Source organism: Amia ocellicauda, chromosome 6 (genome assembly GCF_036373705.1).
Source record: "Amia ocellicauda isolate fAmiCal2 chromosome 6, fAmiCal2.hap1, whole genome shotgun sequence".
In the NCBI taxonomy this organism is placed as follows: Eukaryota; Metazoa; Chordata; class Actinopteri; order Amiiformes; family Amiidae; genus Amia; species Amia ocellicauda.
In genome coordinates this window covers 31,404,587-31,419,678 of record NC_089855.1, presented here as the reverse complement: position 1 = coordinate 31,419,678, position 15,092 = coordinate 31,404,587, and the positions used below count along the sequence as shown (strand labels likewise).

Genomic DNA, 15,092 nt, shown 5'->3' with positions numbered 1-15,092 from the left:
ACCTAAAAGATGTAGTAAAAATAAAAATAAAAATCAGTAAACGCACAGATGCCAATGATGGTAGAGCTGTGGTGTAATTAAACACATTTTGTACTGTTTATTTTTTCTTTATTTCATACATCTCAACTGCTTCGAAAACAATGCTCTTGTTTTTTTTTTTTTTCCTAGGTTTTCCTCTTGCATAGATGCAAATTAATATTTCCCTACACTTCCAAAACACGCTCTACAACAGTGGGTGTGTAAAATCCCACCTTTATCCCATAGCCTATATCTCTATTTCAGTGTGAATTTGGTACACACTGTTATCACTGAGGAGAGATGTAGCTGTAATTAAACTGACTTGCGTCTGACTTCACAATCCCAGAGGTGTTTGAATTTGCTGTGGTGTATTTGGGTGCTAGTGAAGCTGGCAGAGATCCGGGTGAGCTCAGCGCTCAGAGCTAACAGCAGTTCAACACGTACAGGAAGTAACAGTACATTTGCTATTTATCTTTCACATCCGTTCGTGCTAGAGGAGCCCTCCTGGTGTAGCCCGCTGTCAATCAGCCAGGTTAGCTCTCTAATGAAAGTGGGCCTGAACTCTCTTCAGGTCGATGATCTGTCTGTGTCCTCCATTCCTGCGAACCAGCGCTTGGCATGTGAATGCAGTCTGAGTTATGGGAAACTGCAACTCCAGGAAAAGGTCAGTGGTCTCTTTTACTCATTCACTTACAGATGTAAGATCCTACTGAGTTAATTCCTTTTCTAGTTCTCTGTATAGTTCTGCATATGTTATATACTGTACCTTCTATATCAATATGACAGCTTTGAGTCTGTTTGTGAATTGTCAGATTCATTTTATATACATGTATTCATTTTATATACATTTACTTATATATGTACAGATACAAGTATGTAATAACTCCTCATACTTTAAGATATGTTCCCTTTCATTTGACAAGTAAAAGAACCGCCACATTTCACTGATAGCAGTTTGATAGTTTGATATTTTCATTATTTGTTCCATGTCTTTTTTTTTAAAAAAAAGGTCTTCACAAAACTTTATATTGAAGCACAACATGTTGTATTATGATTAATTATGAAGCTGCAGTAACACTTTACCCTTGCAACAGATATTTTATTTTGCTGTAGTCATTTGAAAGTGATATATTACTGCTTTGTAATAATCTATATTCCGCTTTCTATAATCTAATTATTAAGCTATTCTAAAACACTGATATGTAGAACCTTAACACAAAGTTACTATTATGACTATAGTTGTCAACCATTTGCAGTATCTGCCTCATTGTGTGTTTTTCTAGACATAATGTACAGATTTATTTCTATACAGTTCAATTTGCCTGTTTCCAGTTAACAAAAGCACAATTGCGACTGTAGCAGTTGTTTTACAGTGAATCTCAGTGGATTTGAGATGCTAAGGTCATTAAACTCACTGAAGTTCGTGTCATTGTGGACAAATCAATTGGCAGCAGTCAAAAACTATTAGGAAACCTACAAAGTACACCATTTCTGTCTTTTCTTATTTGTGAGTTGAAATATATTAATGAAAGTAGAGGGCTTTATGCATTATGCATTATTACATCCCATCATGCATGAAATTACACTACTATAAAAATACAATTCCCTACTTTAACAATGAGCAATCAATGTAGTTTAAACATGGTGCATGATGAAAAGATGATTGCAAAATCTGAAAGAAGAATCTTTTTGAGGTATATGGAAAAGATAACAGGTAATACATTAATGAGCAAACACTTCAAGACAACATGAATACAACATGTTTGACGATTAATCTGAAGGAAAGTTTCACATGCTCAATGTTAATCATAGTCATGGTAGCATCACTTTGTTTTTTAAAGCACTGCCAGCTTCTGTATTGGTGAAGATTCAATGAATGCTGAAATATATAATGGGATTTCATAAAAATCTTCATATGAACTACACTGATTGTGCAACTATGTTTGTCACAGCATGACATCAGTCTTTCTTAGTGTAAAATTGAATCTTTATTATGCAAATCAATTTAATTGTCTCTTTTTTTACTGTACAAATACTTTTGTCCTTGACTATGGCATAACATCTCAAAATGTCCTATTTGCAAGTAGGGCAGTGTTTTTGACTTGGGGCCAGATAAAATTAAAACTTTTACACACCCACTAATAGAAAACTACAGAACTGTACTTTTTCTATTAGCAGGTGGGTCAAAGCTTTGATTTAATCTGGCCCTTGGTCTAAGCCTTTATGATAATAAATCTACAGGAGGATTTAATTCTGACTGTAATTTCACTGTAATGACTGTAGATTTCAGAAAAGCTCTATTGCCTACAGAGTGAGAGGCTCATTTCCCATCCTATTAAAGATAAAATATGGGCAATATTAATTCCATGGTGGCTTCAAGAGGATCAGTTATATGGAGTTTATTATCTACGAATCTGTAGTAATTAATAATATATAATTTGTAGTGTGATATGTAACACAAAGTATTTTTTTACTGCAAATAAATGGTGCAACTAACACATTTAACTATAATTTTAGATATGATCATTCCACTCCAGGCAAATATTGCAAAAGATAGCAGAAAATACTTAAATAAACATTTGTTCTGCATTGCAAATCATGGTAAAACAAACTCACTATTGTTTTTTTTGTTGTTGTTTTTTTCCAGGCACAGAAGATACAAAACAGGTAATGTTTTTTGGAGCCACTACCTTAAATATAATTGTCACTTGATGTGTTTGTGGTGCTAAACTAGCTACTGAATTAAATTTCAGTGAAGATATTTAAATCTTAGCGCGTGGTTAAGTGACAGACAAGTTTACAGTTATAGGTCTTTTACATTTCCGTGTAAAGCTATTCAAAATTAAAAACAAATGTTTATAGGAAAGGAAGGCCACATAAGAGTGAGACTTAGGGCTAAAGGGTTGGTTACTGTGCTATACAAACGTTTGCAACTGTAATAGACACCTCAGACCACATATCCAGGGCGTACATAGGGCTGCCTGTGGCATTATTTGACTGCACTGTGTACTCCAAAACCCTGAACGGTTGCATCAGGAAAGGAGTTTCTTGCTGTCAATCACAGAGGCATGCTGCTGAGGAACAAAGCATGCATGTAAAGTTTAACAGCTGAACACATGAAGATGTTCACATTTGTACATCATTTTACTACAAAATTAGCTGTTTTTTAGTGTTTGCAGCAGCTGTATGCCCAAAATAAAAACCTAAATTCTGAAACGGCAATACAGACTTGCTTGATATCAAATATCTGGCGATGTCATATTCACAATAACAATAAGATTCCTGGTCCTGAAAAGTGTCAGGTTGTTCTGTGTTTCAGCCCAAATAGGCCCTCATTTACACAACTGAGCCAATTATCTGACCACGGACTAGATATATCTATAACCTGAGAGCATGGGGTCCCATTTCCAGGAGACACTGTTGTCAATGGATGAATACTTTGTCCATGACTACAAATGTACCGTCAACAGTTTCAGCAACAGAGACTTATGTGGCAAATGCATACACATGTTGAAGATAGTAATAATAATAATAATAATAATAATAATAATAATAATAAAAGTCTGAATTTGTTTCTTTCTTGTTGTACAGGAGAAGGGACGGACAGTGACGATCAGAACAATGTAAGTGCAACTAATGCCCAGGCCAAATACAAACTTAATAAATAAATATAAATATTTCCCCCTACATGTGAGAAGGTGTGAATATGGTTAAATAATAATAATAATAATAATAATAATAATAATAATAATAATAATAATAATAATAATAATAATACAATGTAATTAAAATATGAACTATTAAGCAACAGGGCATTTTATAGAACAACTATACTGTGACAGGAAAATGAGCAATGGATACCACTGCCAAAATTATCTGCATTTACTTGTGGTTTTAAGGGAGCAGAATTGTGTGTGTAATACATGCATGCATACTTATGCTAGGCTCTATGTGATGTACATTTGAACATATAGATCAAACCCCCCAATGACAGAGTTGTCAATTGTGAAATGCATCGGCTGAAATTTTATTGTGTGCTAGAATTGGCATAATTTCACAAAGCAAACATTGCAGTAATTGTTTGTTTACAGGGTGGTCTACTTATCAGTAGATTTTATCTCCTGCTAACTTGCTGACATAAATTTGTTTAACAGCAGTGGCGGGCGGGGGTAGGTAGCTGGTTCAGAAACATACATCCCTAAGCTTACTATTCACATTTTTACAAACGTGCCTTGTACACACGTAGCTTTCAAAGATTCCCCTATATATATATATATATATATATATGCATTTTTTTAAATGCGAAAGAAAAGCCAAAGTTTGTTGGTGGGGTGGGGGTGCTTTTGTAGTTGGTTGTTGGGTCTATAAAAAATGCTGTCAAGTATGTTTCTTGTTCTCTATAGTTGTGTGGGTCTAACTTTGTTTAAATTTGGCTTAATTTGCATTACAAAAAAAGTTTTGAAAAGAAGCTTTGAAAACGTATCAACAGGCAGACCTCTACATGGTCCAACTTATATGTACTGTACTGTGCAAAAGTTTTAGGCAGCTGTGAAAAAATGCTGTAAAGTAAGAATGCTTTCAAAAATAGACATGTTAATAGATTATATTTGTATATATATATAAAAATATAATCTATTAACATGTCTATTTTTGAAAGCATTCTTACTCTACAGCATTTTAGTTAATTGATATTATATCTATTATAATTGATATTATATATATATATATATATATATATATATATATATATATATATATATACATTCACCTAAAGGATTATTAGGAACACCTGTTCAATTTCTCATTAATGCAATTATCTGACCAACCAATCACATGGCAGTTGCTTCAATGCATTTAGGGGTGTGGTCCTGGTCAAGACAATCTCCTGAACTCCAAACTGAATGTCTGAATGGGAAAGAAAGGTGATTTAAGCAATTTTGAGCGTGGCATGGTTGTTGGTGCCACACGGGCTGGTCTGAGTATTTCACAATCTGCTCAGTTACTGGGATTTTCACGCACAACCATTTCTAGGGTTTACAAAGAATGGTGTGAAAAGGGAAAAACATCCAGTATGTGGCAGTCCTGTGGGCGAAAATGCCTTGTTGATGCTAGAGGTCAGAGGAGAATGGGCCGACTGATTCAAGCTGATAGAAGAGCAACTTTGACTGAAATAACCACTCGTTACAACCGAGGTATGCAGCAAAGCATTTGTGAAGCCACAACACATACAACCTTGAGGCGGATGGGCTACAACAGCACAAGACCCCACCGGGTACCACTCATCTCCACTACAAATAGGAAAAAGAGGCTACAATTTGCACAAGCTCACCAAAATTGGACAGTTGAAGACTGGAAAAATGTTGCCTGGTCTGATGAGTCTCGATTTCTGTTGAGACATTCAGATGGTAGAGTCAGAATTTGGCGTAAACAGAATGAGAACATGGATCCATCATGCCTTGTTACCACTGTGCAGGCTGGTGGTGGTGGTGTAATGGTGTGGGGGATGTTTTCTTGGCACACTTTAGGTCCCTTAGTGCCAATTGGGCATCGTTTAAATGCCACGGCCTACCTGAGCATTGTTTCTGACCATGTCCATCCCTTTATGACCACCATGTACCCATCCTCTGATGGCTACTTCCAGCAGAATAATGCACCATGTCACAAAGGTCGAATCATTTCAAATTGGTTTCTTGGACATGGCAATGAGTTCACTGTACGAAACTGGCCCCCACAGTCACCAGATCTCAACCCAATAGAGCATGTGATGGAACGGGAGCTTCGTGCCTTGGATGTGCATCCCACAAATCTCCATCAACTGCAAGATGCTATCCTATCAATATGGGCCAACATTTCTAAAGAATGCTTATGTATATGTATGTATGTATGTATGTATAATATCAATTAACTAAATGCAAAGTGAGTGAACAGAAGAAAAATTTAAATCAAATCCATATTTGGTGTGACCACCCTTTGCCTTCAAAACAGCATCAATTCTTCTTTCTGGCAGGCAGGTGCCCCCCACAGGCTTGCCACCCTGGCCCCTGGCAGCCTATGGTAGCCTCTGGCCCACCCTTACACCCCCCAGCAACTCTCAAATTGGTAACTCCGCACCCAAGACCCTTGACTCAAGACTCTTGGGTGCTGCAAATAATATCAGTTGGCTACTCCCTACAGTTTCAAACACATCCACCCATGGTGTGCACTCGATCGAGAGAAGAGCCGCCTGATGCCAACTCAGCAGGCACAGTTTTGTTGCCATGCTCGCCACGCTCACGCCAGAGAGAGTTGCCTCCATACACGCGTGTCTCTTCCTTTTCCGACTGAGAGCTTGTGTCAGGGTGTCCCTTTGCCAGAGGTTGCTGGGCCTCCTAGCAGCTGCATCACAGACCCTACCCCTCGGCCTCCTCCAATTGAGGCCGCTGCAGTGGTGGTTCAGGTCTCTCAAGCCCAAGCCATGATCGATCACGCTGAGTCACAGTCACTGGAAGGCATGCTGGAGTGCCTCAAAATTTGACCCTCGGTGTGCCCCTGGGGCCAGTCTACCACTGATCAGTCATGATGACAGACGCCTCCAAACATGGTTGGGGAGCAGTCTGCGATGGACATGGTGTCCAAGGCAAGTGGATGGAGCCCGCACAGGCCCTCCATACCAACGTCCTGGTCTCATTTCCTGGCTGCACAGTTTCTGAAGGGAGCTCTATAGATACAGCCTCCTCGCACCCCTTCACTGCCTGCATGGCGCCTTGATGTAGTACCAAGCCCCATTTGAGCCACTGAACTCAGCTGAGTTGAAGCTGGTGTCACTTAAGACTGCGTTTGTACTGGCAATTAGAGTTACACGCCCTGTCCATACACCCATTGTGTGTCCGTTTTGCGGGAGATGGCTCCAGGGTCACACTACGGCCTAACCCTGCGTTCCTCCCGAAAGTGCTCTCTCCATTTCATATCAACAGGCCTATTGAGTTGATGGCTTTTCATCCTCCTCCCTTCGCTTCAGAGCAAGAGAGTCGGCTTCACCTGCTCTGCCCTGTGGGGGCCCTCAGGTGCTATTTGGAACGCACTAAGGACATTCGGCGCTCTGTTTGTGTCTTATGGAGCATGGACACAGGGTCAGGTGCTTTCAAGCAGCACCTCTTGCATTGGACTGTGGACACCATTACCATGGCCTACAAGTCCACTGGGACCACGGTGCCTGAACACCTGGTGACCAACTCAACTCGAGGTGTTGCCACATCATGGGCTATTTTTCAAGTTGCTCCCTTGGCAGACATTTGTGCGGCTGCAGCTTGGGCCTCGCCGCTTGCATTTGCCCAGTTCTACAGGTTGGACGTGACGGGACCAGTCCCTTCCATTGGGAACACGGTGTTGGCTGCAGTCGAGCCCCAGTAGCCCACGGGCTCTGGCTCTTGATTTCCTTTCCCAGGTATTTCATTGATGTTTGTTTAGCATATTGTTGAAACTGTAAATTAATATATTTTTTTTGAGAAATCATCATTCTCTTGATTTAAGTCTTAGATTTATTGGTTTTGTAAAATCTAAATTTGAAGAGAAGTAATTTAGTTTTTTGTGCATACTCTTCCAACTTGCTGCTTTCAGAATGCAAAAGAGAACTCTTAAATGTTCAAGATATAACTTTTTGTTTTGTTTTATATATATATATATATATATATACACACTCACCTAAAGGATTATTAGGAACACCTGTTCAATTTCTCATTAATGCAATTATCTAACCAACCAATCACATGGCAGTTGCTTCAATGCATTTAGGGGTGTGGTCCTGGTCAAGACAATCTCCTGAACTCCAAACTGAATGTCTGAATGGGAAAGAAAGGTGATTTAAGCAATTTTGAGCGTGGCATGGTTGTTGGTGCCAGACGGGCCGGTCTGAGTATTTCACAATCTGCTCAGTTACTGGGATTTTCACGCACAACCATTTCTAGGGTTTACAAAGAATGGTGTGAAAAGGGAAAAACATCCAGTATGCGGCAGTCCTGTGGGGGCGAAAATGCCTTGTTGATGCTAGAGGTCAGAGGAGAATGGGCCGACTGATTCAAGCTGATAGAAGAGCAACTTTGACTGAAATAACCACTCGTTACAACCGAGGTATGCAGCAAAGCATTTGTGAAGCCACAACACGTACAACCTTGAGGCGGATGGGCTACAACAGCACAAGACCCCACCGGGTACCACTCATCTCCACTACAAATAGGAAAAAGAGGCTACAATTTGCACAAGCTCACCAAAATTGGACAGTTGAAGACTGGAAAAATGTTGCCTGGTCTGATGAGTCTCGATTTCTCTTGAGACATTCAGATGGTAGAGTCAGAATTTGGCTTAAACAGAATGAGAACATGGATCCATCATGCCTTGTTACCACTGTGCAGGCTGGTGGTGGTGGTGTAATGGTGTGGGGGATGTTTTCTTGGCACATTTTAGGCCCCTTAGTGGCAATTGGGCATCATTTAAATGCCACAGCCTACCTGAGCATTGTTTCTGACCATGTCCATCCCTTTATGACCACCATGTACCCATCCTCTGATGGCTACTTCCAGCAGGATAATGCACCATGTCACAAAGGTCGAATCATTTCAAATTGGTTTCTTGAACATGACTATGAGTTCACTATACTAAACTGGCCCCCACAGTCACCAGATCTCAACCCAATAGAGCATCTTTGGGATGTGGTGGAACGGGATCTTCGTGCCCTGGATGTGCATCCCACAAATCTCCATCAACTATGGTGTTCCTAATAATCCTTTAGGTGAGTGTATATACATATATACACTCACCTAAAGGATTATTAGGAACACCATACTAATACTGTATTTGACCCCCTTTCGCCTTCAGAACTGCCTTAATTCTACGTGGCATTGATTCAACAAGGTGCTGAAAGCATTCTTTAGAAATGTTGGCCCATATTGATAGGATAGCATTTTGCAGTTGATGGAGATTTGTGGGATGCACATCCAGGGCATGAAGCTCCAGTTCCACCACATCCCAAAGATGCTCTATTGGGTTGAGATCTGGTGACTGTGGGGGCCAGTTTAGTACAGTGAACTCATTGTCATGTTCAAGAAACCAATTTGAAATGATTCGACCTTTGACATGGTGCATTATCCTGCTGGAAGTAGCCATCAGAGGATGGGTACATGGTGGTCATAAAGGGATGGACATGGTCAGAAACAATGCTCAGGTAGGCTGTGGCATTTAAATGATGCCCAATTGGCACTAAGGGGCCTAAAGTGTGCCAAGAAAACATCCCCCACACCATTACACCACCACCACCAGCCTGCACAGTGGTAACAAGGCATGATGGATCCATGTTCTCATTCTGTGTACGCCAAATTCTGACTCTACCATCTGAATGTCTCAACAGAAATCGAGACTCATCAGACCAGGCAACATTTTTCCAGTCTTCAACTGTCCAATTTTGGTGAGCTTGTGCAAATTGTAGCCTCTTTTTCCTATTTGTAGTGGAGATGAGTGGTACCCGGTGGGGTCTTGTGCTGTTGTAGCCCATCCGCCTCAAGGTTGTACGTGTTGTGGCTTCACAAATGCTTTGCTGCATACCTCGGTTGTAACGAGTGGTTATTTCAGTCAAAGTTGCTCTTCTATCAGCTTGAATCAGTCGGCCCATTCTCCTCTGACCTCTAGCATCAACAAGGCATTTTCGCCCCCACAGGACTGCCGCATACTGGATGTTTTTCCCTTTTCACACCATTCTTTGTAAACCCTAGAAATGGTTGTGCGTGAAAATCCCAGTAACTGAGCAGATTGTGAAATACTCAGACCGGCCCGTCTGGCACCAACAACCATGCCACGCTCAAAATTGCTTAAATCACCTTTCTTTCCCATTCAGACATTCAGTTTGGAGTTCAGGAGATTGTCTTGACCAGGACCACACCCCTAAATGCATTGAAGCAACTGCCATGTGATTGGTTGGTTAGATAATTGCATTAATGAGAAATTGAACAGGTGTTCCTAATAATCCTTTAGGTGAGTGTATATGTGTGTGTGTGTGTGTGTGTGTGTGTGTGTGTGTGTGTGTGTGTGTGTGTGAACAGCAGGACTGTGGCTCCGCTCTAGCCTGTGTAGAATGGAACTCACTGCCACTGTTCCCAGCTGATGGCACTCGAGTTGTTCGCTGCCTCGCTGTGTACACAGTTCCTTGGTCAGCAGGTCTGTGGCCCGCACTGGCTGTGTACCATAGAGCAAGAGTCCGCTGCTGCTGTCCTCAGCAGTAAGCACTTGAGTGGGCTCTTGTGGTTAATTTGTAGAGCTATGTTGCCCTGCGTTGGCTGCTCTAAGCTGCTGGCATCAATTGCTCCTGTGTTCCTCGAGTGGTGCATGAGTTGGTTCCTGCACCCCGTGGTGTATATAGTTCATTTGTACGACATTTTAAGTTGTCAGCACAGTGGAGCTCTCCGCTCTGTACTGTTCAGTTGAGTAGGATGCTCCTGTGCTGCACGGAGGCAGCATGAATGTTCCTGCTGCCACACGATACATATTGTTGTTGTTCAGCTTGGCTACTATGTTGACTAGCCGGCTGTGTATTATGTTGTGTTTCAGTGAGTCACCAAGGGTTGCAAGGTCGCGCAGGAGTCCTAGCTCCTGGCAAAAGAGGACGGACCTGTGCAGACATCACGTTTTATAGAATAGGAAGTAGAAAGGGACCTGTTCTGAGTGACGTTCGCAGGAGCCAATGGCAGCTTTGATAGAGTGATGGTTTCAATCGGGTTCCTATGGAAGTGTGCAGAAACCCCTCCCCCTTGGGCAGTGCTTCCTTTTTCAGATAACCGGGGTTGCATTTGCAAAACCTATCAATTTATTCAGTGTTGTTGGTCAAGAGTTCATTTGCAATAGGCCTTCATAGATGCCAGTGATGCCAGGCATCATTATCAGTAAGTTATATCTGTCTACTGTATGGATATAAAGCAAGCCATCTAATTGTGTTACATTGAAGGTCAATCATGATTAGAAACAAAAGAAACATTTTAAGTTTAAAATCATTAGGAACTTTAAAAGGTTAATACTACTACTACTACTACTACTACTACTACTACTACTACTACTACTACTACTACTACTAATAATAATAATAATAATAATAATAATAATAATACATGATCATGATTTATTGGGCATAAAATATATTAACATTACTCATTACATTATTCATCGGATGGAGGGAAAGAAAATGTTATCAGTACACACCATAATGCATCAAAAGTGTTACCTGTATTCAATTCTCATTGAATTTGTATCAGAACTACAGTCAGTTAGTTGTGGCTTCATTTTTAGTAAGATGACACTTTCTTCTAATCATAAATATAACTGCTATGTTGTACAGGTTTGTAGTTTGCTATTAGGGAATGGGTAAAAAAATTGATTTAATCCGGCCCCAGAGCAGGAATTTTGTTGAAGGTCATTGATATCAATGAGGGCATGGACATGCTCAATGCATGATTGGTTTGCCACCACAATCCAGAAGCACTCTGGTGTGTGAGGCTTCTATACAGAAACACCATACCGATTGCGACATCTAAAGATTGTGTACTGAAGCTCTTACAATGCAAAGCCTTTACGAAACAGTCCTGTGACAGGCAGACCTGTTTCTTATTAATGTTGAGGGTACCCCTGCAGCAGAGTGTGTTTCCCTTTCTGTTTTGAATGCTCTGCAAGGCTGTAGTTGCTGCTTGAGCTCAGAGCTATGTGAGGAGCCTGACTGAAACCACACGCAGCTCTAATGCTCACCACAGAAGTCATGCGAAACAGCTGTAGCCCATTTTATATTTTATCTCAAAGCTGCTTGCTCACATTCACTGCTTTTGTATCTTGTATTACTTAATCTGCTGTCTAATATTTTATCGAATAAAAAAAAATCTGTGACATAAATGTCTGTATGGACGGTATATGAACTAAAATGTCTGCTGGTTTCCCACTTCCAGGCTACGAGAAGTCGTGTGTCACAGCTACAGACTGAAAAAAGGATGACATTGTGGTATTTTCTCATGTACTGTAATTTGAATCTTGTGCAATTCACACAGCAGTCAAAATGGTCAATAGCAAAGATCTAATATCTTGCTGACAGCAACCAGTTGGTTAGTTTTTAATGATTTGCAGAGCTATTGAACAACATGTAAAAGATCCCAAAGCCAGTTGAAGCACTGAGGGAAGCACTGAGAGAAAAGAAACAAAAACAACTCTCTGGGGTGAAACAAAATAGTAAATATTTAGAAGTCACCTGCTAATCTAGTGACTCTTAGTCAAGTACAAATCGGCCTTTTGTCATGTGAAGCAGTGCAGTCTTTCTATTTTACATATCTATCTTTTTCCAATCTTTCCCTAATTCAGGAAGGAAAGTCGAACAAAGAGGACGTGCTTTATGCTACCATCGACCACGGGAATAAGGGGTGTAGTGCAACAATTATGGATTCCAGTGATGATGTTGAATACGCCACAGTCATCATACCATCAGAGCTGAAGTTCTCCAGTAAAGAAGACTGTAATGACGACTATGTTCTCATGAATTAACTGTTTTGTAAGTTTGGTGACTTTTAAGGCATCCGTTTCCTCTTTATGTTCCATTATGCATTTGTTATCAAATAAGCAGGTCATTGGAGTAATTGTGTGGTATGTCCTACCATCCTGTCATCTGGCAGCACCTGCATTGACCACAGCTCACTTCACTCAACCTTTGAAATAGTATACAGATCATAAATGTACATTCATACCTTGTCCTTCTCAATTCACAATTGTGAAGGAGTTGATGTGCAGCAGGTCTGTAGGTTCTTGGGGTGATTGCAGTCAGGGTTCTGTGCTGGGCATGTGAGATGTGGCACAACTTCCTGTTCAAAATGCCGTGTCATGTTAAAAGAGACTGCACTGCCACAGCACCTCCAAAGTGACATCGAATGACATTCAGTTTCATGGCCACCACAAAGACCAAAATTCATCACCTTCTCAAAAAGGCTTGTGCAGTGTGAATACTGCGATTAAAAATCCCAATCCCTCTATTGCAAAACATGTCTAAATTCTCAGACATGGTTACTGTTTGTGCAACAACTGCCAATATAGACTTCATGCTGACCTGAAGGGAACAAAGGGACAAACTGCCTTTTAAGGTCAAATGACTTACATTATTTTTTCTACAAATGTCTGAGATATGATTGACTGACTGATTAAGTACCTATCTCAGCAATCACTTAATGTCTCTTTCTGAAAATAAAGGAGTTTGTTTTTTCTTTTTTAATTTCCATTTTCACTGCCCTTACAAGACATACTGCTTCTTTCCCTGACATTTACAATTACTGAGACAAACTCCTCAACAGTGAGGAAAAAGGGAAAACAATAACTGCTGGGTTTATTTAGAAGTCAATTGTTCAAGGTTGGAGTTCGTATTTGTGAGTAATTCGCAAAGCTGTAGCCATTGTCCTTTGTTTATCAGTTGTGTTGCTTTACTTAATCAAAAGTGGATTTTTTTTGTGTTTATGTGTGTTCTTTGGCCATTTTTAAAATGATCTTCTTGTACAGCTCTGTGGCAGGAACAGAGTTATTTATGAAGGCCTGTCCTGTCCTTTGCTAACATTTGCTGAACTATTTTTTAATGTTGACCAAAAATCTATTGCCCAAAACCTGGGAAGGCTTCTGTATAGGTAATGTAATCTGTTGTGAATATACTGTAAAAAAACTAAACATTTGACACTCCACATATCTGAGACAAAATATCTGTAAATACGTCTTAAAAAGACCGTTGCCTTTATTTAAAATACATTATTTTGTTATCTAAATAAAATATAGCATGTGAGATATGGTCATAAGCATTATCAATATGTTTAAAATGTGAGGGTAGACATTCAATACAAACATTTGTCTGAAGCTAATTAGTGTGTATTTTTTATTTCTGCTTTTATATAAAGTACTTGGTTGACCTTCTAAATGCCTTTATACCAGTCTGCATCAGCTTAACTATGCCCTGCATTTGTGCATTTAAAGACAGAGTATCTGTCATAAGGCAGAGATACTTATGAAGAAATTCTAAGAAGCCTTACTTCCACGTTTGGTAAAGTACATTAAAAATAGCAATGAGACAGACATTTTGCCAGGAAGATAATAATAGTGTCAACAAAAAAGGAAACTGCTTTTGCAGTTGATGTTTAATAAACCAAAGTTAAAATGTTTGTCAGCAGAGACAGTTTTAGGATGCACTCAGCATACGTATTGCAGTTATATTAAGATATAAAATATATGCTCAGCCTGGATGTTGCCTAACCATTAGGTGTCCACGAGGTGTACAGTTATTACACTTGCTCAGCCAATGTAAAATGCATAATTGAAAGGCGATCCAACTACTGCCACCTATGTACCCAGCATGAGCTACTTTGTGGTTCTTTCCAGTGTGTTTTTTGATGATAAATATCTGTTGTGTTTTACCTCTAAGTGAGGATATGTGAATTAAACTTATACTAGCATGAACATACACAGAACTACACAGTGCTGCTCCAAAGTATGTGAACCCCTAGTCCAATACTAAATGTTTCACATTTTGACTGAAATCTTTGTTTAATCAAAACCAGTGTTTACTTTACTAAAAGAAAGGGTCTATATTTACAAATTCCATGTGCTTGTATTGAGGAATTGATGGAAGTAGTAGGAAAAAAGATTTGTGTTTGTGGAAAAGTAAGTCAACCTCAAGTTCCATTAGCTCTATAAAAGAGGTAACTATAATCCAGTGGGTACATTATAGTGTACCAAGTTAACCAATCACAGAAGCAGATCTCCAGGACACAGTTTGCGCAGTGCTCTCCTATATAAAGGTAAGAAACTTGGTCAGGTTGGTCCCATACAGATTAGTATAATACAAACCATTCCCAATCTAAAAAGATTTTAGATGACATCAGGAAGAGAGTTTAAAGTGCTTATCAGCCTGGAGAGGGTTTTAAAACCTTTGCACAACATTGTAAGCTCTGACAGTCCACTGAAAGACAAATAATCTACAGGTGGAGAAAATATAAGACCACGGTGACCCTAAATGTGGATGTCCTTCAAAATGATCCCACAAAGCAACTGTT

The 15,092-nt window shown here is 39.9% G+C and overlaps 1 protein-coding gene across 3 annotated transcripts; it reads left to right on the top strand.

Annotated features, from left to right (window-relative positions):
- Positions 1-314: 314 nt before the first annotated feature.
- On the top strand, positions 315-13,899 carry LOC136751350 (uncharacterized). Of its 3 annotated transcripts, none has more exons than XM_066706899.1 (5): positions 315-682; positions 2,666-2,685; positions 3,610-3,641; positions 11,970-12,022; positions 12,376-13,899. In XM_066706899.1, the coding sequence occupies exons 1-5, from the start codon at positions 657-659 to the stop codon at positions 12,503-12,505; spliced, it is 261 nt and encodes an 86-aa protein (XP_066562996.1). In that variant the 5' UTR covers positions 315-656; the 3' UTR covers positions 12,506-13,899. The 3 variants fall into 3 exon arrangements, with proteins under 3 accessions (XP_066562996.1, XP_066562995.1, XP_066562997.1); XM_066706898.1 differs by having other exon boundaries at positions 11,970-12,034; XM_066706900.1 differs by lacking the exon at positions 11,970-12,022 and having other exon boundaries at positions 327-682.
- The last annotated feature ends 1,193 nt before the right edge of the window (positions 13,900-15,092 follow it).